General features: G+C 38.8%; 1 protein-coding gene across 7 annotated transcripts in view; it reads left to right on the top strand.

The window, feature by feature from the left end:
• The window catches only part of CD44 (CD44 molecule (Indian blood group)), a 100,755-nt gene that overhangs the window by 63,156 nt on the left and 14,011 nt on the right, over positions 1-23,588 (top strand). For 3 of the 7 annotated variants that reach the window (XM_053281977.1, XM_053281948.1, XM_053281928.1), the window contains exons 7-19: positions 7,615-7,740; positions 8,856-8,972; positions 10,723-10,890; positions 12,536-12,724; positions 13,292-13,465; positions 14,981-15,151; positions 16,101-16,280; positions 17,323-17,505; positions 17,717-17,905; positions 19,756-19,932; positions 20,252-20,431; positions 21,377-21,487; positions 22,686-22,853. In XM_053281977.1, the coding sequence (XP_053137952.1) occupies positions 7,615-7,740; positions 8,856-8,972; positions 10,723-10,890; positions 12,536-12,724; positions 13,292-13,465; positions 14,981-15,151; positions 16,101-16,280; positions 17,323-17,505; positions 17,717-17,905; positions 19,756-19,932; positions 20,252-20,431; positions 21,377-21,487; positions 22,686-22,853 (2,133 nt within the window). The remainder of the gene's footprint in view (positions 1-7,614; positions 7,741-8,855; positions 8,973-10,722; positions 10,891-12,535; positions 12,725-13,291; positions 13,466-14,980; positions 15,152-16,100; positions 16,281-17,322; positions 17,506-17,716; positions 17,906-19,755; positions 19,933-20,251; positions 20,432-21,376; positions 21,488-22,685; positions 22,854-23,588) is intronic. The other 4 variants (XM_053281938.1, XM_053281968.1, XM_053281957.1 and 1 more) reach the window with 4 other exon arrangements.

Here is a 23,588-nt window from a genome sequence, read left to right as displayed (position 1 = left end):
TTTAATTCTGCACTAAGATTAAAGTCCTGGTAATAGTAATAGAAGACTAATTAATGGAGCATATACTCAACATGTAAGTTGTTTCTGCCATCATTCCAGCCGGAGAGGTATCAAATTATGGGAAGCATCAACATTCTACTTGGAGACAAGAAGTTCCTGGAGATTTTCCTTTAGGGTGGCAGTCTCAAGAACACAATAGTGTACACAGTACAATCTCCAGCAAAGGTAATGCCTTACAAATATTTTGGTCAGTGCTTTTTTCTTTTGATAAGCCTGGGCAAGACATAATGAGAATTTGCAGCCAGTCTTCTTCCTGTTTTCTTCCTATGACTGAAGCACTCAGTCACCTTCAACAGGATAACTGTTGTACTTGCGCTACCAATAACATGAGCTAAGGCTGTCACGTAACTGTCAGTGGCACATGTAGAACACCACCCAAATCGACAATCTGTGAGTCTTGTTTTTCAAGACCTTGCATTTTGGTAGCCACATGACTACCAATACATGTGCATAGCAGTTACCCTGTAGGAGGTGATCAATAGTTACGCAGATTTGCTGCTACTATCCTATAGTATAGGATAAATATACTCTCACAAAATGCTCAGAGGCCTCTTTCCCTTTCCATATACAGCTGTGGGAAATCCTTGTGCTTGGCCTCCACAGCATTGTGATTTATCACAAATACGTTTTAATGTTGTGTTTCATCTTTAAAAAAAAAAATAGTCAAATGCTGAGCTCTGTGTAAAAGTTACATGTGAAAGGAAAGCTGCTCCCCGGCCCCTTCGCTGCATTAGTGGCGATACCGGGCAAACGGGGGGTGGGGTTACGGGCTCGGCCCAAGAAGCAGACACGCAGGCCGCCACTTTTGTCCCTCATCACATGTTGCAGGTGGACCAATCAGTGCACAGGAGTACCTGCAAAAGCAGCTGGCTCCATTCCATTCTCACTCAGGTGCTCTGAGGGCAGGCATCTTCGTGCCCACCCACCCATCCCTTGATTCAGTGGGGGATATTCCGGCTGCCTTTTGGGGCCCAGTAGGGGTTTTTTTTTGTCTCAGCTGATTGGCTGTGGTTGGGGTCTTTTTTCGCCTACTTCTCACTGACTTTAAGGTATGTATGTATTTGTTTATTTCGGCCCAAGGCCAGAATAACTTTGTTAAGGTGGTTACTGGGTTATTTGGTCACTTTACAGTTGAGTGTGGGTCAGAGTAGGTTAATTTGCAATGGTGTTGCACTGGAGGGCCGTTATGGTGAGTGGAAATATGGAAGAAGGCTTGGCAATCTCGCGACTCTCTGGCTGGATCCGCTCTCATTCGGATGCATGCCAGCAAATGCTGCTCAGTGCCTCACGACCTGGGTTGAGGTGGGCTGGCATGCATCCCCTCATTTGGGGTTACCTTGTGGTTGAGATAAGGTTCAGACTGGTTCTGAACTGAATCAAAGCCTGGTCCTTCACCCTCCAGTGAGCATACCTCCTATGAGTTTCACCCACATAGGGGATACCCACACTTTAGTTCAATTCCTCGTTGCAGGTTTGTAAATATTTAATAAAGTGGCCCTAGTTCCTTCCAACAGTAACCACCTAATGGTGCAGCGGGGAAGTAACTTGCCTAGGGAGCAAGTAGTTGCTGTTTCGAATCCCCACTAGTATGTTTTCCAGACTATGGGAAACACCTATATCAGGCAGCAGCAATATAGGAGGATATTGAAAGGCATCACCTCATACTGTTTGGGAGATGGCAATTGTAAACTCCTCCTGTATTCTAACAAAAAAAACACCACATGACTCAGTGGTCACCAGGAGTCGACACCAGTTCGATGACACAACTTTACCTTACCTTTTTGTTTCTTCCAACAATGTGTGTCCTGTCATTATTTGGGTCTGGGTTTGCAAGAACTGGATATATTTCTAAAGTAAAATCTTTGTTGTATAAACCAGTTTTGTTAGGTATTTATATACTTTTACCATGTAACCAGAGAAGAGGATATTTCTGTAGCCTTTTTTAAAAAAAATTGCTTTCTCATTATTTTCAATAATTATGTTTTCGTCACAGCTTTCCCCCGCTTTTAGTTCTGTGCCTCTCCTTCTTTTAGTCTCCAATTAAATCTTTATAGCCATATAACTTTGAGCGCTATCACAAAAGCCTGTTGACATGAAACCATTATCTTTTCAAACATTCAGCATTGCAATTCCAATACTTTACTGCATCCAGAAAGGAGTTGTTTTGGCTTTCTTCATTACTCTATTTTATTCTACTGTGGAAGCTTAGTATTGTTCAGATAATTTCCTGTCACATTTTATCTACTGAACAAAACTGTGACATTGTTGGATGGTTTCTTTAAAACACTCTTTCTTTAATTCCCTTCAGTACTCTTTTATTAAAACAAATACAGATGTGAAACAAGAAATGGAAAGTATAGAATTTCCTCAAGTATCAGAGGTACCTTTTTATTTGGATCAACCTCTTCAGCTTCAAGTTGCACAACCAAAATTCTTCTTCAACAAGAAAACAAGATTAGGATAGATGTGAAACAAGAATACAGATGACAAAGACCTTTGACAAGTTTCATAGAACACTGTTCATCTTGAATCAGCAAGCAGTAAATATAGTTATTTTTATGCAGTCTCCAACAAAGGTCCAAATTATTTTATGTTCTTCTTTCTATTTAAGGATTACCATGCCAGTTTGGCCCTTTTCCTAAGACAAATACAAGCTGTAATTCAGGAAAAAAATTCATAGCAGCCAACAGCTTCCTTGTTTCTAGTGTGTGGTGGAAAATGAGGACAGAAAATGCCTTTATTGGACCAATTGTGTTGGTGATCCTTTCAAGTATACTTTTGTCTGGTCTGATGCTTTGCCCTTTTGTCAATTCTGTGAAGCCCTAAGACAAATAAAAGTAAGATGCTTTAATGGGGCTACCATTCATATATACCTAAGACACATGTACCTTACCTTTTTCATTCCTGTCCTCTTCTCTACACAAACAAACAATAAAGACTGCAAGCACAAAAAAGACATATAAATTTTAGTGGGCAGTGGTTCACAAACTGAAAGTTTAATGGGGAACTTAACATCATCACAACAGATGTGAAGTCACAAAATGGCAGTGCAGAAGAAGGTTCCACAATGCTCTTAACCACCTGTGCTTCTTGAATGAGACACAAGTCAAGCCAAGGAACACTATTCTCCAAGTGATACTAAGGAAAGAAAGAAGATATTCTTATTCTTCCTAGTTTGTTCCTTCCTCCTTCCTCCATAGTTCAGAAAAGAATTGGGCTTTCTAGCAAATCCAACCAATCTCTTGGAAAGTATTAAGTATTCTCCAAGAAGTGATACAGCTGCAGTTTCAGAACAAATTGTTTGTATTCTAGTTTGTCAACAGATATATAGTAGCATGCATGAAGAAAAAATTAGTGTCAACAGGAATTTCGTAACAGTTACATGTCCAAGATTTAAAGATTATTTTTTTGCTCGTGTATTTCATCAGACCCTGTAGCTTTTCAGAGTGAAATAACATTATATTAAAGGATCTGAGAGAGAGAAATTAAAAATGTAAATTGAAATTTTTGGCCCATATAAAAATGCATATTATTTGCATTGGATTGCTTGCACAAGGAAACTTTTCCTCAGCCTCAGAAGCTCCTGGGTCACAAAAAGACTTTGTCCCACACCCCAGTCCCAAGGAAGACACAGATGCAATAGGCTTAGATAAAAGGGCCACAACTTTATTAATATGATACAATCAGTTAACTGTTTGCAACAGACTCCATCCCCAACTGTGCGGGCCTAACTAAGGCCAGGTTAGAACATTGCTGTCCTCGCCCATGCATAAAATGGACGACACACCCCAACTCAGGATAGAAGCAGGCTAAACCCACTTCATCCCTCTCATTGTCAACCCTTCAGGGTCAGGGCAACTTCTAGGGCTTCAGACCCCACAAGCCTCTCAGCCTTTAAGATTTATGAAGCCCTGAAGCAGGTTTCCTGGTGAATCAAAGACCCTGAGCCACAAAGTCTCTATGGACCGATTGACCAATCCACCTTTCTTAAACTGCCCAAGGCTGCTCACCGATCTCTCCTTATAACCTCCACCCAGCCCGCACGGTACCTGTCCAGTTGTGATCTAACTAACTAAGGAAAATGCAGTTGTGACCTAACTAACTAGGAAATGCAGAACGGAGTAGGCCAAAAGACCCCCAGCGATTCTTTTCCTCTCATATCACGTCTGAAAGTTCACGTCTGGCGGAGTTGTTTAGTGTTGTGAAGGGGCTAATGTGTTCTCTTCCCCCTTGAATCAGTAGCTGGAACCAACAATTGTTTGTTTAAAAGATTTCTATACCACCCAAAACCTGCATCTCTGGGCGATTTACAATAGTTTAAAACATCAAATCAATTAACAATTAAAATCGTTGAAAGCATTTAAAACCCAATATTAAAAATATTAAAACTATAAATCTAATTAAAAGTCTGGGTAAATAAATCTATCTTCAGTGCTTTTTTAAAAGTTGCCAGAGATGGGGAGGTTCTTATTTCAATAGGGAGCGCATTCCAAAGTCCAGGGGCAGCAATGGAGAAAGCCCGTTCCTGAGTGGCCGCCAAACGAGTCAGCGGCAACCACAGACGAACCTCTCTAGATGATCTTAACAGGCGGTGGGGCTCATGGTGAAGAAGACGTTATCTTAACTACCCAGGACCTAAGCTGTTTAGGGCTTTATAGGTAATAACCAGCACTTTGCATTTTGTCCGGAAACGTATCAGCAGCTAGTGTAGTTCCTTCAACACAGGAGTAATATAGACACTCCTAGATGACCCAGAGACCTACCTGGCTTACTGTGACATTACTCGCTGTGACATTTTTAATGAGTTTTTTCGTGGACAAAATCTCTTGTCTTCTGGTCGACTTAGATTCAAACTCCACAGTTGTTGCAGACTCTGATGCCAAGATGTCCAGCAACTCCTCTTATGTGATGACCATGGATCAGTTTCAGTTTGTGACTCCTGAGGATGTGGACAAGTTGCTCGGAATGGTGTGGCCTACCATCTGTTCTCTTGATCCTTGTCCGACATGGCTTATACTATCTGGCAGGGAGGCTGTTGTAGAGGGCCTGGTAGAGATTATAAATGCTTCTCTGAGGGAGGGAAGGATGCCTCCTTATCTTAAGGAGGCAATCATTAGACTGCTTCTGAAGAAACCTGCCTTGGATCCCTCAGAGATAAGCAATTACAGGCCAGTCTCCAACAAGGTGATTGAAAAGGTGATGGCCTCCCAGACTTAGGTGGTCTTGGAGGAAACTGATTATCTAGACCCATTTCAAACTGGCTTTTGGATGGGCTATGGAGTGAAGATTGCCTTGGTTGGTCTGATGGATGATCTCCAATTGGGAATTGACAGAGGACTCTGTTAGTCCTTTTGGATCTCTTGGCAGCATTCAGTGCTGTTGACCATAGTATCCTTCTGGAACATCTGAGGGGACTGGGGGTGGGAGGCAATGCTTTGCAGTGGTTCCGCTCCTACCTCATGGGCATATTCCAGATGGTGTCTCTTGGAGTCTGTTCTTCCACATCTGAACTTTCATATGGTGTCCTCAGGGCTCCGTATTGTCTCGGATGTTGTTTAACATCTACGTGAAACTGCTGGGAGAGATCATCTTGAGATTTAGTACAGAGTGTTGCCAGTATGCTGATAACACCCAAGTCTATTTCTTCATGTCAACATAATCAGGAGGGGAGAGGAGAGCTGGTCTTGTCGTAGCAAGCATGACTTGTTGTCTTAGCTAAGCAGGGTCCGCCTGATTGCATATGAATGGGAAACATGATGTGTGAGCACTGTAAGATATTCCCCTCAGGAGATGGAGCCACTCTGGGAAAAGCAGAAGGTTTCAAGTTCCCTCCCTGGCTTCTCCAAGATAGGGCTGAGAAAGGTTCCTGCCTGCAGCCTTGGAGAAGCTGCTGCCAGTCTGTGAAGACAATACTGAGCTAGATAGACCAATGGTCTGACTTGGTTTATGGCAGCTTCCTATATTCCTAAGGCATAACCTCCCTAAATGCCTGCCTGGAGGTAGTAATAGGCTGGATGAGGGCTAGCAAATTCAGGCAGAATCCAGGTAAGACAGAGGTACTTATTGTGTAGGGTCAGAACTCGGGAGATGACTTTGATCTGCTGGTTCTGGATGGGGTCACGCTCCCCCAGAAGGAACAGGTATGCAGTCTGGGAGTTCTTCTAGGTCCTGACCTCTCCCTGGTGTCCCAGGTTGAGGCGGTGGCTAGAGGTGTTTTTTATCAGCTTTGGCTGATACGCCAACTGCGTCCATTTCTTGAGATGAACGACCTCAAAATGGTGGTACATATGTTGGTAATTTCTAGGCTGGATTACTGCAGTGCTCTATGTGGGGCTGCCTTTTTATGTAGTCCAGAAACTGCAGTTGGTCCAGAATGCAGCAGCCAGGTTGGTCTCTGGATCATCTAGGAGAGACCATATTACTCCTGTGTTGAAAGACCTACACTGGCCAACTCGGGAACGGGCCTTCTCTGTTGCTGCCCCTAGACTTTGTAATGTGTCCCTGTTGAAATAAGAGCCTCCGCATCTCTGGCAATTTTTTAAAAAGCACTGAAGACACATTTATTTAACCAGGCTTTTAATTTGATTCATAGTTTTAATATGTTTAATACTGGATTTTAAATGTGTTAATGTTTTAAATGATTTTAATTGTTAATTGATTTAATGTTTTAAATGATTTTAATTATAAACTGCCCAGAGACAGAAGTTCTGGGCAGTATAGAAATATTTTAAAAAATAAATAAATCATCACTGTGACTTGAGTGTGAATACAGGAGTAAAAAATACATGTAGATTGCCAAAAATGGATAGTATCTACAGTATATGTCTTATTAGACTTGTTCCTCTTCAAAACACAGTTGCACAGGGGCTCAGTTGCAGAGTGTGTGTATTTCAAGGAGCAACAATTCACAATTAATTTATTGTAAATAATGTATACCCCGCTCTTCTTTGGAGGAAACCAAAGATTTACAACCCCTAATAAAATCACATTAAATGCTACAAATATAATTACTAATAAATCTGGTCAACAATAACATAACACAGCAAAAATGCAGTGCTCATATATTTTGTACTTTAATATTATTCACACCTCTCTATAAAAAGGCTTGTAAGAACTATTTATGCAGAGAGAGAGAGAGAGAATTTTTTTTTTTTAAAAAAAACTTCCTTATTGCCTTTCCCACAGTATTTATTTTGCTTTTTTATTACTGAATATTGTGTTTGGCTTTATATTCATGTCAGTGTCCTACTCCTTTTCCATGTACTAAACTAACTTTGCTGTAGTGTGTATATATAAGCCATGTGGATTTTGGTAAATTCTACAGGGTTTGCAATAGCTGTGGGAAGTCACTGCCAGTGTATTGGAACAGACACTGCTTTCTTACATTAAGCAACAAACTCATAAATGTGAGATCCCTTTCTCCTTTCCTCTTAATCTTTTTGTTGGCATGCAAGCTGGTTTATTCAAGAAAGTGTTGATGGACAGTAGCTTAGTTGGGAAATGTTGGCTTAACAAATACAAATATCACAACTCATTCAGCTATTGTCTGAACAGCTGTCAGCCCTCATCATGGTTCACATGAAGAAACCACTACCCAACATCTATGGAATTATTCTGTGTTTTGGCCCAGTATTGATTATAAAGAGAAGCAGCAGCAGCCGCCCACTGAAGGAACTTGGGGTAAAATAAATTTAAGTGTTTTTAATGTAACTTTTCTAAAATGCTCACTAATAACTCAAGAATAAAAGCATCGTAGTGACAGCAAAGAGAGAGGCTTGTTGTATACAATAAAAGCCCACATTCAGCTATCTCAGTGAAAACCTCTCTGTTCATTTGGACTGAACTTGCATCCTTTGTTGCTACATACATGTATTCTTGATATTCCCTGCATTGTATACATACATATTTAATAGCTCACAAAAGAACCCTAATAATGAGAATTATGATCTTTGAATATATCTGAATCTTTTATGTTTGTTGGTTACTCTTATGCTGGCTCCAAGATTTGGGAGATTTTGAGGCAAGGCAGCTACAGTGAGTAGACACAATAACATTTAAGCCAAGAATTATTTCTGGCTGGCTCTGACTTTCTTGGGTACTCCAAGGAAAGTGAAAATAGTGTTGCTGTTGTGGCAGTAAGCCCCCTGAGCCCTGGCAAATGCCCGTCCTTGCCATTCTGTGGAGCCAGTCATGCTTCCATTCCAGTTTCTGTAGCAATGTGAGTACAATGCATGGCTTGTGCTGTCACTTCTACTACATCATTAAATAATTTGCTGTGGGAATAAAGCACTTCCACATTGTTTCTTATAGAGTCAACCCCAGTTCCAATACCACTTGAAAAAAGGCCATTGGCTTGCACCAACCACCAGTTTTTTCCAGTGGAGTTCAAAATATCTTGAGATGTTTCCCAGAAGTGTCTTTCAAAGTCTTGGTTATCTCAGATGTCCTCACCTTGTGCCACACATGGCAATGTAGTGTTGTGATGATGGAAGGCAGCCCTAGCCAGAACAGAAACATATGCCAATGCTACTGTGCTTCTACCAAGCTAACTCGAGTCTTGGTTCTCCTGCTTGGAATCACCATCACAGGGAAGAATCCAGACCATCTCAGTGATTTCAGGGCTAGATTTTCTTCCACCAAGCAAAAATCTGTTACTTGCTCTTTAACTCGTCTTTGAAACCATGATAGAACATTAGGAAGTCAAGCACGAAATGCATATGATATTTACTTAGATAATGGGGAAGTGGATGAAGAGATTAAAAGCTTACTTGAGGTTTACATAATCAAATCACTAGATGAGAGTTCAGAAGAAGAAGAAGATGATGATGGAGAAGAAGGGTCTGGAAATTTCTATCCTGAAACATTTCATGACTGGAACAGTGGTGTTAAGGAACCTTACTCATCTAATACCAGTAAGAAGAACTTCATGCATTGTGTCATAGTGGTAGATGTCAGCAAAAAGTGGCACCTAGGTATAGGAGTATGTGTTCAATATTATAGAAATAATAAATGATTTTCTACCAAGAGTAGTTTGCATAATTTGCATTTGTTTCATAATACTGACATAGCACAATAGCGGAGAAGTGTCAATGTCATTCTATGAATTGTGTTGCTATATCAGTATTTCTTTGCATCGCCTAAATTGAGAGGAGTTTACTTTTGCACTGGAGAAGGTCAAATTCTTTTGGTTACACTGAAATGAAGATTTAGGGATGCTCACAAATGAAGAATTTTGTTTGTGCTTTAAGTCTGAACTTAGACTAAGTGCATGAAGGCAAAGCTCACTTTATCTTCCTAGCACAATTGGGCTTTTGCACTTGGAATCTATACATATCTATATAAATAGGTATTGTGAATTCCCTTTATTTGCTAAATCCTTTTTACATACTTCACCTTCTTTTGCATGGGATGCAGATGTTTCTGGTCATATTTTATTGGGCTTTATCTCTGTGATGAGTACACTGCACTCAATGTAAGTCTATGGCTTTTGGTATTATTTCTGTAATACAAAGGCTCTTAACCACTACTCTCTGACTTGACCATGTAAAGTATGCACTATTATTACATACTTTGAGGTCGTACTACTCTTTCGTATAGCCTCAAAGGGACGGTGGTTTGTTGTGGTGTGTGTTTGTGGTGGCAGTTGAGGATATTCTCTTCTACAACAGGCACAGAGTTATAGTGCCTGTTTGTTACATCCTTATGTCTTCTTCTACATAACTTGTTGTGTGATTCTCTTTTGCAATGGTGAAAATGCAATTCAGTGGCATTGCTCACAGGGCATGTACTTAATTTGGTACTCCTTTTGCTGTGGTGGTTTTGCAGAGGATTTCTTGTCACTAACTGGAAACAAAAGTAAAATGTTTTCTGAAATTAGAAACAAAGTACATCTTTTGTGCAGCACAGCAATGAACATCTTATTACATTATTCACAAAACCAGTAAAACGGGGAATGTTGTGAACTCTAAATAGATTAATTGATCATATTGGCAAATGAGGTTGGCATGTTTTCTGATGCATTCCATAGCTAGTGTACAATAAACCTCTAGGGTTATTCTCCTTTGCAGCTGCTTTGCTTGTTATCTGGCTGTTTGCATCCCAATCATGCAAACTCAGAATTCAGTGCTTACAACTTAGTAAGGAGAAACTGCTGGTCCACACATGCTTGATTGATCAATATGTATGTGTGAATTGTCTCCTTTGGTAAATATTTCATTGGAATTGGATAAAGCACAAGTTCTGCCTGTAGTGATAGATCTATAATGGTTTATTTGCAAATCTAAATCTTCAGTTGGTGCTACAGCTAATGAGCGATGAACATGTGAAAGTCTGTCCTTAAAATGCCAGTGCATTATATTTATTATTTATTATTTATTTGTTCAATTTTTAGATCACCCTTACAAAATAGCTCAGGGCAGTTCACAAACATCAAAGACCCTTTAAAACAATTTAAGAGCACTGGAAGGCCAGGCTGAACAGATGGGTCTTTAGGGCTCTCCTAAATTCCAATAAAGAATTCAAATTACGGATGTCTATTACGGATTATAGACAGTTTATCTCCTGTTTCCATTGTACCATGAAATAAAATTGCAACCAATGTTAAAGTTGGTGGTAGTACCCCAGATATTCATATCAATATCAATGCAACCATTGTTACAACAGCTGTGGTGTCCATCAAAGATGTCAAACATGAAGACTCAGCCCATGATTCATTGCTACATGGTGTATACTCTGGACGGGACAGTGAAGTCAGATATTCAACAAATGACACAAGGGAAGATGTGCCACCTAGAATTGTTCCTCTGGGTGACCATGAACATTATTCTACAGGTATTGGTATGCTTGATTAAGCATAATAATGAAATTATGTTTTATTATGTTATTATTGTCCTGTTTTATGTTAGTATACTATAAAGACTGCTCACAATAGTCGTTAATCACTAACAGCACTATCCAGTTTTTACTCGTACTACATGTGCAGATAATATACTGTGGATACTTTAAAAAGGAAACAGAGGCTGAACCACACATATGAAGGCATTTTTCCAGATGTGTCATCTACCAAAACCATGAAACCAAAGGCTCAAGTATTTGGCTTTTGCCTTGAGTGAGTCACAAATGCCAGTCTAAATTTATTTCAGTTTTAGAATTTTCCTGACATTTCTGGAAGTTCCAAACTGGTGTGTCATCCATATTCAACCATATCTTAAAGCAATACTTTAAAAGTATTTTCAAATATAACTAAATCCACCACCATGCTAAATGCAGAGCTACATTTGGCTAATTTTGCAATGCTGAAATGGCACATGGAGCCGCCACTCAATCAGCTACTGCAAGCCAGTCTGGAAAAATGAGCCCAGAGCCAATCACGTAGCCATCCTGTATTTAAGAAGTAAATTATAGACATCCCACAATCAGTACAGATCAGCTCCATTTTTGAGAAGCTGGTATGAGCTCTTTTTGTGACATTTTGTCTTCTTTAAAAAAAGGGGGGGGGGAGAGAATTGTTTAAGCCAGTGTACTAATGCATTAGCTTTTGCTGAAGTGAAGGGTAATTTTTAGTGTTAAAATTATAATAAGAATAAACTCCACTTTCACACATACACTATCTTTTGCAACTTCAGTGCTCTCTACTATGGTGATGTATTGGCATTTTTCTCTTGTGGATGAGGGGCTGACTTGCATTCTTACTGCTTTCTGTGTTCTTGGTGTTTTGGCTTGGGGTGCTGATTACAATATTCCTAAAGATCTGTCTAAGGCATTCTCTTTTACACTGATCTTTGACAGTTTATATTATATTTTCTGCTGAATATTGGGAAAGAATTTGACTCTGAAGATGCATTTTGTGGTGCGGTGGTGGTATCTCTGACTTCATTTCCTTGGGTTTAAACAGCAGCACCTTTAGAACTGAATTGGGCTACTCCTATTGAAATGGCTGGACATCATCTATGGCTCAGAATGCCTATCAAAATATGCTTTCCAGTTGAAAGTTCATATTTATTCAAAGTGTGTGGCCTAGTGTCTGAAACAAAGTCAAAAAATAATTCAATAAGGACAATTTCAAAGTAAAGGAAGAATTTTGAAAGGAGAGGTAGTTTATTGACTTAGGATACTTGTCTGAATCCAGATTATACAAAGTCTTGGCATCCATCAGAGACACTTGAAAGATAAAAAGGGTGCAAGCTGTTGTGACTTCTTTTCTGCTGGTATTACTACAACATTCACTTCTGCTACTGCTACTTATCTCTGGGGCTCTGTCTGAAAAAATCAACAACTTCTGAACATTGTGGTGATGTCACTAGGTGGCTGTGAATTCAACAGTACTTTCCAACATTTTATCAACTTCCCTCCTCCTCTTACTGTGTACATAAATGAAAGAGCAAGCCATGTATATTTTAACAAGACAAGGAGAACAATCTGGATGGTTTTCCAGTATACATAATACTGGAACTGATTCAAAACATCATCATAACAGCTGTGTCCCCCAGTGATGGTTTCTTCAAGCAGGAAGACTCAACTCAGCATCGATTAGATGATGATTACTCTGGATTGGAAACTGGACTAGCATCACCTACAAACACCTACTCAGATGTATTGCAGCCAGGAGGACTTGCTCCCTCAAGTGAAAGAGAAAGCAACCTGGAAACAGAATCTTTTCATACAGGTATCAATTTGAATAATGATCTATATAGTTAGAACTAGTTCTCCATCTGAATTATCAACCCTTTCATTTCTGATCTGGATTTAAGGCCAAAGGATGTCCAACCAAAATAGATTTTTTAGCTATCAAAGTGATTGTGAGGCCCGCACCTCCATCCCCGGTGATTCTTACATATGCTAAAAATGTGGACAATTCATGTACAATTAATGTACAATGTACAAATTTTCAAATACTTATTGTTTTAATTTGTTTTGTAGCAATTTACATGTTTAAATAGCAGCTATGCAAAGGGATGTGAAAAGACAGGAGTAATAGAGACAGATAGAATACATTAATTGTACAGGAAGTCTTCCTTGGTTATAACTTTTGTTCCTAGGAATACTCCTGGTAACTCAACTTGCAACAAAAGTCAAAATACTGGGCAGATTTATACCCTTGTCTTTTTGTGCTCTCAGAGCATCTGGGCAAATCAGCTGAGAGGGCAATTTGCCAAAGGCACCCTGGAGCTGACCTTGACACACTGAAGTAGGAAGGTATTTATTTCAGCTTTATTTATCATCACCATAACAGCTGTGTTGTCCAATGGAAGTTCAACACATGAAGAATCTGATCAAGATCATTCATCAGTTGATAAACTTGGACGGAGGAGTGGAAAAGATTCCACAAACAGAACAATCCATGGTGTCCTAGAAACCCTTATTCCTCCAAGTGAGAATGATCATGAAAATGAGTCTTCTCATAAAGGTACTGCCAGAAGGACTAACTAATTTATACTCTTACTATGTTAAATATAAGAGCAAATCCTTTGCTTTATTTTGGTAATTAGGATTGAACTAGTTATTATGATATGTATGATAGCTGGAAGTTGATTTTCCCCTACCCTGCTCTCAGTACTGTGGGTCTGTGGTCTGTAGTCTCCGCTAATACCCTGTGAAGTATCTCTTGCTAAAGTTCAGATATGAGGGCTTTAAAAAAAAGTTTGATGCTATAGGATAAGATGACAGTCTCCCACTAATAATGGAGCAGGGGCTATTCAATTAAGTAGGAATTTTCTTTTGTCTTTGCAATAGTAATTAAAGAAGTTAAAAAGACTTTATTAGTACAGTTACTAACACACATACTTGAAGAATTTAGATCAGTGATGATCTACAGTAAAGTGTTTCCAAAAGCCCCACAAAGGATCAAATCTTCTTCTGCAGTTGTCCAGTATGTACTCACGATTGGATTTTGACATGCTTAAGAAGCCTTATAGTGTGTGTGTGTGTGTGTGTGTGTGTGTGTGTGTGTGTGTATAAAATTCTAACAAAAAGGACAATGAAAATAGAAATAATAAAGCTTTATTATTACTTGACAAAGATGCACTGAAAAACTATTCTATCAAAAACAGTGGTCTTGCATTAGGCCTATTTGCCTAATTGCCTTTACACTGTATAAAACCTGAAATGTACAGAATTTCTCTTTTTTTGTATTCATAGTCCTAAGCTGTAGCTGACTTAGCTTGTGCCCCAGTCGGGCACTGTATGCATTCCACTGCTGCAAACTACTTTGTGCCCTGCAATCCTATCTTCCTTTTCAGTTCAGTCAGTATAAAGATGTTTTGGCACGCAAGTTTAAAGAGCGGGTAGTTTTTCATGTTGTGAGAGCAGTCACTTTTTCTCATGCAAGATTTTTCACATTCTTTCCCATTTTCTTCATCTTGACTTTTGCATTGCCACCCCCCTGCCCCACCCCGCCCCACCCCAGTTCTCATAACATGGCACCAAGGATACAACAAATTATATTGTGACTCTCCATGGGCCCAAGCTGTATAAATTTAGCCCATCACTTTTATGTCATCATATCTTCAGATAGAAAGTACTCTGGCATAGTCTGTTTACTGATCTGCATTCCTATTGCTTGCTTTTCCAATCACAATATTTAAGGAACAGATTCCTTTCACAGACATTTGGTAGCATAAACAGCATTTGGTGTGAGGAAATTTTTTAAAAAAACAGCTCTCGTTTACAAGCAGTGTTTAGAACCTAGTTGTCTGCAAATAACAAATGTACAAAATATGTTGTCTTCATACGATCTCACTGAAAGCAAACCTGTATTGCAAACTAAATGTGCAGGTTTAAACTTTTCATAATATAGGATAGATATGGGCACACAGATAGCGATAGATAGATACGGTTTTCAAACAATTTAGCTGAACATAGCTGAAATATAAATGATCAAGACTTTTTGTCTTGATGATAAAGAGCTCTGGGGTTGTTCTAGATGGAGATGGTGGCAAAAATGAAGACCCAGCCCAGGATTCTTTGTCTTCAGTTGATCAACCTCTGTGGGGCAGTGAAGAAAAGTATCCTGCAAATGCCACAAAGGATGATATACTACCTGTATTTTTTCCAACAAGTCAAAGTGAACATGAGCAGCAACAAACAGTTACAGGTACTGATAAAATACTGACATTCATGTACAGCTTTCTGGGTGCACAAAGCATCATCAGCCTAATTATTTTATTACCCTGATAATACAAAAACAACTCCTCCCATAGCAAAAAAGGAAGCATGGCATATTGAACACATACGAGGTAATTTTTTTAAAAAATCCAAGTTATAGTGACATATTATTTTGGAGAGAAGGCCTTTGTGTTGTTGCTTGTTCATCTCCATGCCTTATGATGTTGGGTCAATAGTTTGTGGCAGGTGGAACCTTGCAAGTTTGATTTATAACCACCTTCAAAATATTTTCCAGGTGTATAACTTAGGGTACTGCTTAACAAATTGCTTTGACCCAGAATAGAGTCACCATTATTGGTTAACATCTTGACCAATGCTCTGCTTGAGCAAAGACTTTGCATTTGAGCAAGGCTGCTGCGCTTGCTACTTGCTCCAAGTTTGAAGCTTGTACTATATTCCAAACTAGTTTGTGCTTGCACACGAGGTACACAACCTGTGGCACACCCAATATGTTTTAAAGGGGACTCTTGCACAATAACACAGTTTCAAAAATCCCCATTACTTCACCCAGCTATGCAATCTCCTTGTGCTAATGCGACAAGTGCAGTGTTAATCAGGATGACAGCCTTTGCTTATGAAACTGTGAAAAGCTGTCACTATTTGGTTTTTGTGAATCAGAGGAAAGTAGATTATGCTGCTTTTTCTGACTCTTTTTCTACTCCCATTGATCAGTTTAATTAACTGAGCCTTGAGCCAGCAAGATAGCCCTTGACCATAAAAATAATATCAAGAAACAAAACCAGCACACCCTTGGCTATAGTACACATGTTAAAAGTCAAGGCCTGTTAATATAAAAAGTGAAAATGAGGATTGTTATATGAGTGATGTAGTTATTCTAAAAGTAATAAGATCCTTGGATTTGACCATTATTATAACAGCTTTGACTTCCCATGATGGAGCCAAACATGAAGACACATCCCATGATTCACTGCTTCCTCTTGATTACCCCAGATGGGGCACTGAAGACTTGTATCCGACAAATAACACTTGGAATGATATTCCACACAGTCTTGCTCCTCCAAATGAGAATGAAAATGGGTCTCCTCATAAACACATTAGTAAGAATAATTGTTTACATTTGGCTGTCAATTCTGCATAGAACACTTAGCAATCTCATGCTGTTAAGCATCTTTTTCTAATTCTGATGGATTTGGAATGGCCTTTTTTGTATAAATAATAGCCATTACTGTTGTTTATATTTCAGGCTCTTGGTTTTATGACTAGGAGTTCTATCCTTTGGGAGATTCTCTATGGTGATGGTTTGTTGTATGCTAAAGCTGTTTTCATATTAGCAGTCCGTGTGTGTGAAATTTGTTTCACGCTGAATAATATTTGTCAGCATTTATTCCCTAGAAAAGACTATTATTATATTTTTAAGCTGCAAGTGTCAGTGCCATATTTCTTTCATTTGCCTCCTATATTAACTATATAGTAACTATAAATATATTTGCTACATTTTGGAAGTTTTGATAGCCAGGAATAGAAATTAAATGTGTTGGTGCTATTACCTGAACCTTAGCAGTAGCCTCATTAATGATGATGTACACAAAATGTTTTGGTTTTACTATGTAGCTATCATGATAACATAGATCTTCAATTTTCGCCCACCATTTTCCTGTTTGTATTTGTTCAAGTACGTCTCTTCTCATTATCACATCATTTTTCTATAGAAGACAGAAAATACAGATCTAACTAAATAAATGTCTTTCACATTTATTACATGGCTTCCAAAACACACACTGTGATGAAAACACACATCTGTGATGAAAAGATAGTAATGATACCAATATTTCTCTTTTTTATATTCTTGCTCTTTTTTCATCTATTTTAACTGGATTATTGCTTGGCTGCAGAATCTTATTGATTACCATAATTCTGTTGAAATCAGTAGTGCTAAAAAGCGCTTTTCAACAAAAACACTGGTGATTGATGTGCTCTGTTAAATAGCAGGCATAAAGGAATCTAAAAGGCATCACATCTGCACCTCTCCTTGAATGCCACCAATGCAGTTGAAGTATAAACAGGAATATACACTGTTCAAACAATATTGTGAGCATTCAATCTGCATATATTAAATCATTAAATGCTTCATCATCAAAGCAGATGTGATGTCTAATGATGGGATGAAACATGAAGACACTACTCAAGATCCATTACTGCATGGCATGTATCCTGAGAGGGCCAGTGAAGAAATACCTCTTATAAATGCATCAAGTGGAATTATTCATCCAGGAATTATTCATCCAACTGAAAATGAACATAAACATGAATCACTTAATACAGGTATCTGCGAGAAAAGCAATAATCAATTAGTTCTGTTCATCCTAAATAAATTGATTGTCTTTCCCTATAAAAGCTGTGATCTTGACCCCACTGAAGTAAGAAGGAATTGGTTAAATACTGATACAGCCCATAGAAATAGCTAACATTTAAATAATATGGCATGTGATTTTGAAAATGTGCTAAAGAATTGATTCAATCATCGTTGTAACAGTTGTGGTCCCCACTGGTGACACTAACTATGAAGAATCTATGAATGATAATGGATGGATGCATGGGATCCATCATGGATGGGACCATGAAGATAGATATCCTGCAAACACATCTAAAGATGATGCCCTACTTGGTATTATTTCTCCAAATGAAAGCAAGCACGAACATGATCCGGAAACATCTCATACAGGTATCAGGAAGAAATAGAAATTCTATACTTTTCCATTTTTTTGTCTTTGGTGGTGGCTGTTTCTTCAGATGGATTTTATTACTTCCATGGTGCATTTGGAGTGTAGTCATGACTGCATTAACACAATAATTAAAGTTCAATTAACTTCAACTGAAATTCAGATCATGCCCATAAAACTAGGTAAAATGGTTCTTTGAGAATTGTGGGGAAAGAGGTCATACAAACATAATCTTTAAAATAACTTCAACTATCATTATAAAAGCTGTTGTTGCTATTGCTGGTACTGATTGCAAATACTCCTCTCATGATCCACTGATGCATGGGGTATATCATGCCTGGAGCAGTGAAGCAAATCTCTCACAAACTTATCCAGAGTTAATCATTTTCTGCCTGAGGAATGATTCCAAGCCAAAAACTGTGAAATGCAGAGGGGGGAAATGTCCTACTTGGCTTCCTCCCCCCGCCCCATTGGTGTCTTCTTTGTTAGGCTAGATGTCATTACCCTTCAAAATGATCTTGTTTGCTATTGCAACCAATGTAGGCTGCTGATCAGAAGTCCGATTGACTTCTGCAAACCTTTGAATTGAGTATAATAATAAAGCCTGGTAGGGTGACATTTATTACTGCACCAGAGGTACAGCCATGTTTTATCTCTTGCAAAATGAGCCCTTAAGCATCTTAAAGTCTGACAAGTTGATTACTGATGGTGATGCATCCTTTCCTATTCTTCACTAGACACAAGAAGTAGATAGGTGACTGACATTCTAACTAAATTACTAACAATGAGATTTCTATTAAGTAATCTCAGCAGTGGGTTTTATATACATGTGATAAGATGCAGTGAAGAAAAAGCCGTGTGTTAGAATTGACCCAGCCCTTACTGTAATAACAGCATACTTCAGTGGTGGTGCATACCATTAAGGCTCTGTTCATGTCCATTAATATATGAGGGACATCCTGGCAGGAATAGCAACAATTTTGCAAATAAATATAATTTGCTTGAATAATTCTTCTGGCTAAAACAAAATAAAATTAAAAATTGGTGTGAAATATCACAGGCAATTCAACAAGTTCAATGAAAGTACTGCAGACTAAATCACATACCTATCAACCATACTTGTTCTCAAAAGGTTCCTACAAATTCATGTAGAGATAATTTCCTATCTGGAAACAAGAGATAATTTGCTACCTGATCTTCCAAATGAAAGCAGTCCTGGAAAGGAACATCTCATTAGGATCCAGCCAAATAAAGGAATTCTAATTATTAGTATTTTTCTGATGTCTGATAAGAGGCCACTTAGTTAGCTGTAAGTTACATCCAACATTCTATCAAATTAAATGGTTGTTACAGAAACAACTTGGTAGGATAAAATTCAACAAAGTAGAGTGGTAAAAATTGAGGAGAGTAATTATGCAAATGTAACGTTTGAACATGTTCAGACCGTCATTGCAACAGCTGTTGCCTCCAGTGATATTGGCAAGCAGGAAGACTCCACACAAGAGCCAGTAGGGGATGGCATCCATCCTAGATAGGGCAGTGATAATGAGTACTTAATGAGCACAACTGAAGATGATGTGGCATCTGAAATTATTCCTCCAAGCCAGAATGAAACAGAAGTGTCTCCTTCAGGTACCTGCCAGAAAATGTGATTCTAATATATTTTTACTTCCATGGCTGTTATGTCTAGAAACATTCCATTACTAGCAACCCCATTTAGAGTGCTGTCCTGCTCAGTTAATAATAAGGTCTAATTAAATTACAATAAAATAAAAAGACAACCAATAATTACTTGAAAAGTAATTCTGCATACACCTCCTTTTTAATTTTTCCCTGATGGTCACTATAACAGCTGTAGTCACTAGGGATGGCAGTAAGCATGAGGATTCTACACCAGACCCACATATGAATGGATTGTTGCCATGGTGGAATAGTGAAGAGAAATATTCTACAAATACATCTAGTGATGAGGTGCTACCTGGAATTCTTCCAAACAACAACGAGCATGAAAATGAACAGTCTCATACAGGTACAACCAAGAAGTGAGGAAATCTGTTTTCTTGTAGACTGGATTTTGAAAGCTGTTGAAGTTGATGGCCGTTAAGTGTCCCCTTTCCGAAGCTCAAGGGCTAGTTCATGTATTTGCCTTTCTTTGAAACTGGCACCATTGCTCACAGAGCATAGAAATCAAATAAATAAATAAGTGCCTTTGTAATTGGTATGTTTTTGTCATGCAGGGCAGGGGCCCACTGAATGCAAATGAGTGAGTGACGTAGTGTGTGTCTCAGGAAACAGTCTGCACAATCTCTTGTCATTATTTTTAAAATGGTCTTACCATATTGTAACAGTTGTGGTCCCCAATGGTGGTACTGACAATGAAGATTCTGCTCAAGATCCACTAACCCCAAAACCATATCCTGACTGGGATAGTGAAGAAAGGCATCCTGGAAATAAATCTACAGATATTTTGGTACCTGGAATTATCTTTCCAGCTGAAAATGTGCATGAAAAGGAAACCTCACATACAGGTACTAGCTATAAAAAGATGCACATCCCTTGCAATTGCTTCTCATTATCCCTCTGGATCAATTAGACTGCTATTACAGCCAAGTAAAAATGCAGTATAAATGTATTTTTAAAAATCAATGGCTAAAGTCCTTGACTTTCATCAAAACACAAAGGTGCCCATATTATAACTGGACAAATGCCTTTCTGTAAATAAACTGCCCACACAAATTTAGGCTGACATCCAGGCTAACAAAGTGTGGATGGTAAATGAGAAGTGCTGGTGCTGCTTCTAAGTTCTTGACTAATGCAGCACCCGTGCTTGCATGCAGGGGCAAATTTTGATGACCTCCCCTTACCCCTGTGTGACCCTCAGGGACATATTTTGGGGTGGCACAGAGGGCTTCCAGGAAAGGGGGGTTGTCAAAAGCACAGTGCTTGTGAAAAGTGACTTGTGCAAGTGGTATGTTGTGCAACAATGGTAGTGCAACCAGTACTCAAGGCCGGATCTTGTACAGGACATTGATTCAGCTAAGGCACAGATTGTGTGCCATGTCTGTGCTGGTTTCCTGATTGTGCTGTGGCAGTTGTGGAGGTATAATGTTGGTCTGGAATGGACACTCTTGACTTATCAGATCTGGCTGTGCAACATCCATACATGAGCCCTTTGTTGGTCAGGATGTCAGTTAGCATTTCTAACTTCATAATGTAACCATGATGATGCAGATTTCAAAAGGTCTTTCATTCTTTTATTTCCTTGAGCTCTTCAGAGTGTTGAAATATGACATAGACTCATATAAATGTAAGCATACCATATGCACAAGTTATATTAAGTTATTGCCCTGAAAGCATGAATGAAGCTAATAGTATTGGGTGGTGAAGCATTCTGGATTAGAAGGGAGTGGATAAGGCACTGGTACTGCTCTTTAAGTATCCAAACCTAAGTTCATCATTGATTCATCAAACAGCTGTCACTCACAGTGATGATGCCTATCATGAAGACTCGACTCAACAGCCATTATCTACTGCTCATCAGCCAGGATTGGACAATGAAGAAAAACATCCCACGGATACTTCTAGTATGTATCCCACTATGGAATACTGGGAGTTGATAGAAATAGTAAACTGGAACATGATCCTTTATATAAATGTATTGATATGCATAATGTATTACGTTCATTTCACCATGAAGCAAAACATGAGGTGTTGCTTTAAAAATATCATTTCCTTCATTATCTCACCTTGATTCAAATCTAGATTATCAAGTTAGAATAGCGTTATTGTAATATGATCCAAGTGCCTGATACCATTTGTCCAAACCGTTCTATGCTGATGATTTGTCTTATTCTCAGTCTTATCTATAGAGTGTGAATTATTTGATCTTTTGATTTGTGTCTGTGTTTAGACCTATTAGACCATAAAGAAGCAAGATTTGCAAATGCATTTGAACTTTATGCTTAGAATCTCATTTATTGTGACTGTTCTTTGCAACGTGGTCATTTGATAGCTATGGCTAACATCCAGACTAACACTGCACTTATGCAAACAGGTTGTGCTAGAGCAAGGGTGTTAGGTTAGCCAGATGTGCTCAGATGTAATGAGTATGTGTTTGACCAGTGTTGCACTATGCACCAGGGTGCGCTTGCACATCAGGGTGTACAACCTGGGTTAATGTAGACACCCATATCCTGTTCCGTTGTCTTTGTTGCTCAAGCACAATGCTTGCAGAAGTGCAGCTTGTGCTAGTGCAATGTTGATCTGGATGTCAGCCTCTGTGATCTAGATTAGAACATAAAAATATTTAGCAGTGGGTTTTCAGCAGTTAAAACCTGCAAAGAAGAACTTGTGGTGAGTGTGTGCAGGAAGTAAAGCCATCAACAGATTCTCATTCAGCCACAACTGGATATTTTTTGCTCCTGGGTTGTTCTCTCATGCACCACCAGTGCATGTGTTATACAAACGTTGCAGCCGGGTCTCTGGAGTTTTCTACACATCATATTTACTGTTGATGTCAACATGGTGATCCCGGGTGGTGAACAGGAGGAAAAATGATTGGCCCAGTTGTGTGGCAGGGGGCAGAATGGGTCTTCCTACTGAAGTCAGCCAGAACTGTGCTTTGTAACATTTGTAGTAAATCCCTCCAAACCAGAATCTGGCTACAGTCATATATTTCAATCTCTCATTTGGACAAGAAATAAATGAATTGGGGCTACCTTGCTCTCCAATTAATTGTGTTTTGCAAATTTTACATTCTTAATTACTTTACTATTACCATAGATGTAGTCTCCCATAATGGGGCTAAAGAAGAAGATTCAACTAGAGGACCTGTAAGGCATGATATACAATTGGGTAATGAAGACCAGTATACTACAAAGTCCACAGAGACTGTCTTGTATCATGGAATTGTTCCTCGAAAAGGTCACAGAAATAAAACTGATCATACAGGTATCCAATAAAATGTGGTGGTGGCTTTCTTTTTTATCTGTCTGTATTGAGTGAGATGGTTACTGTAAATGAGCTCTGTGTTTCTGCTAAGTGTGTAAAAGGTTTCATGTACCCTCAAAGCACCCAGTGAGGTATGTTGCTATTATTTCCACTTTATCAAATTGATTAACTAAAACTTGGAAGTTGTTGCCATGCCAGCCAGTAAGTCCATGGCTCACATTTGAAAACCATCCCCAAACCCCAAACTATATCACATTGTTATGCTGGTGCTTAGATCACAGATATCTACATCTGGGGGGAAAGAAAAGAAAAGAAAAGAAAAATACACACACACACACACACACACAGAGAGAGTCTGATTCTCACAAACAGATGACTAGAGAGTCTTACGTTATACTAATATACATGGGCGAACATCTTATTGGAGGAAATAATGGAGTGAAGTCACAATTTGGTGATTATACCATGTTAAAAGTGATAATAAGGACAAGTAACTGGAGAACTAATGACAATTAATATCTTTAAACTTAGGTTTTGAACTTAACAATTCAAATCCCTAGCTTAACATTATTTAGTCATGTACAAGTTCATATCCTATATTGCTTAATGTTTCTTTCGGTTATTTCCCTTTCTTTGTGTGGAAGAAGTAGCATGAGTTTCTAGAACCATGTGTGTGTGGATGGCTATGACCACCAATGCTTCTTTTAAGTGCCACTGTGATTTTAAGAATTGCAC

Source organism: Hemicordylus capensis, chromosome 1 (genome assembly GCF_027244095.1).
Source record: "Hemicordylus capensis ecotype Gifberg chromosome 1, rHemCap1.1.pri, whole genome shotgun sequence".
NCBI lineage: Eukaryota > Metazoa > Chordata > Lepidosauria > Squamata > Cordylidae > Hemicordylus > Hemicordylus capensis.
This window is presented reverse-complemented; position numbering and strand designations above follow the sequence as displayed.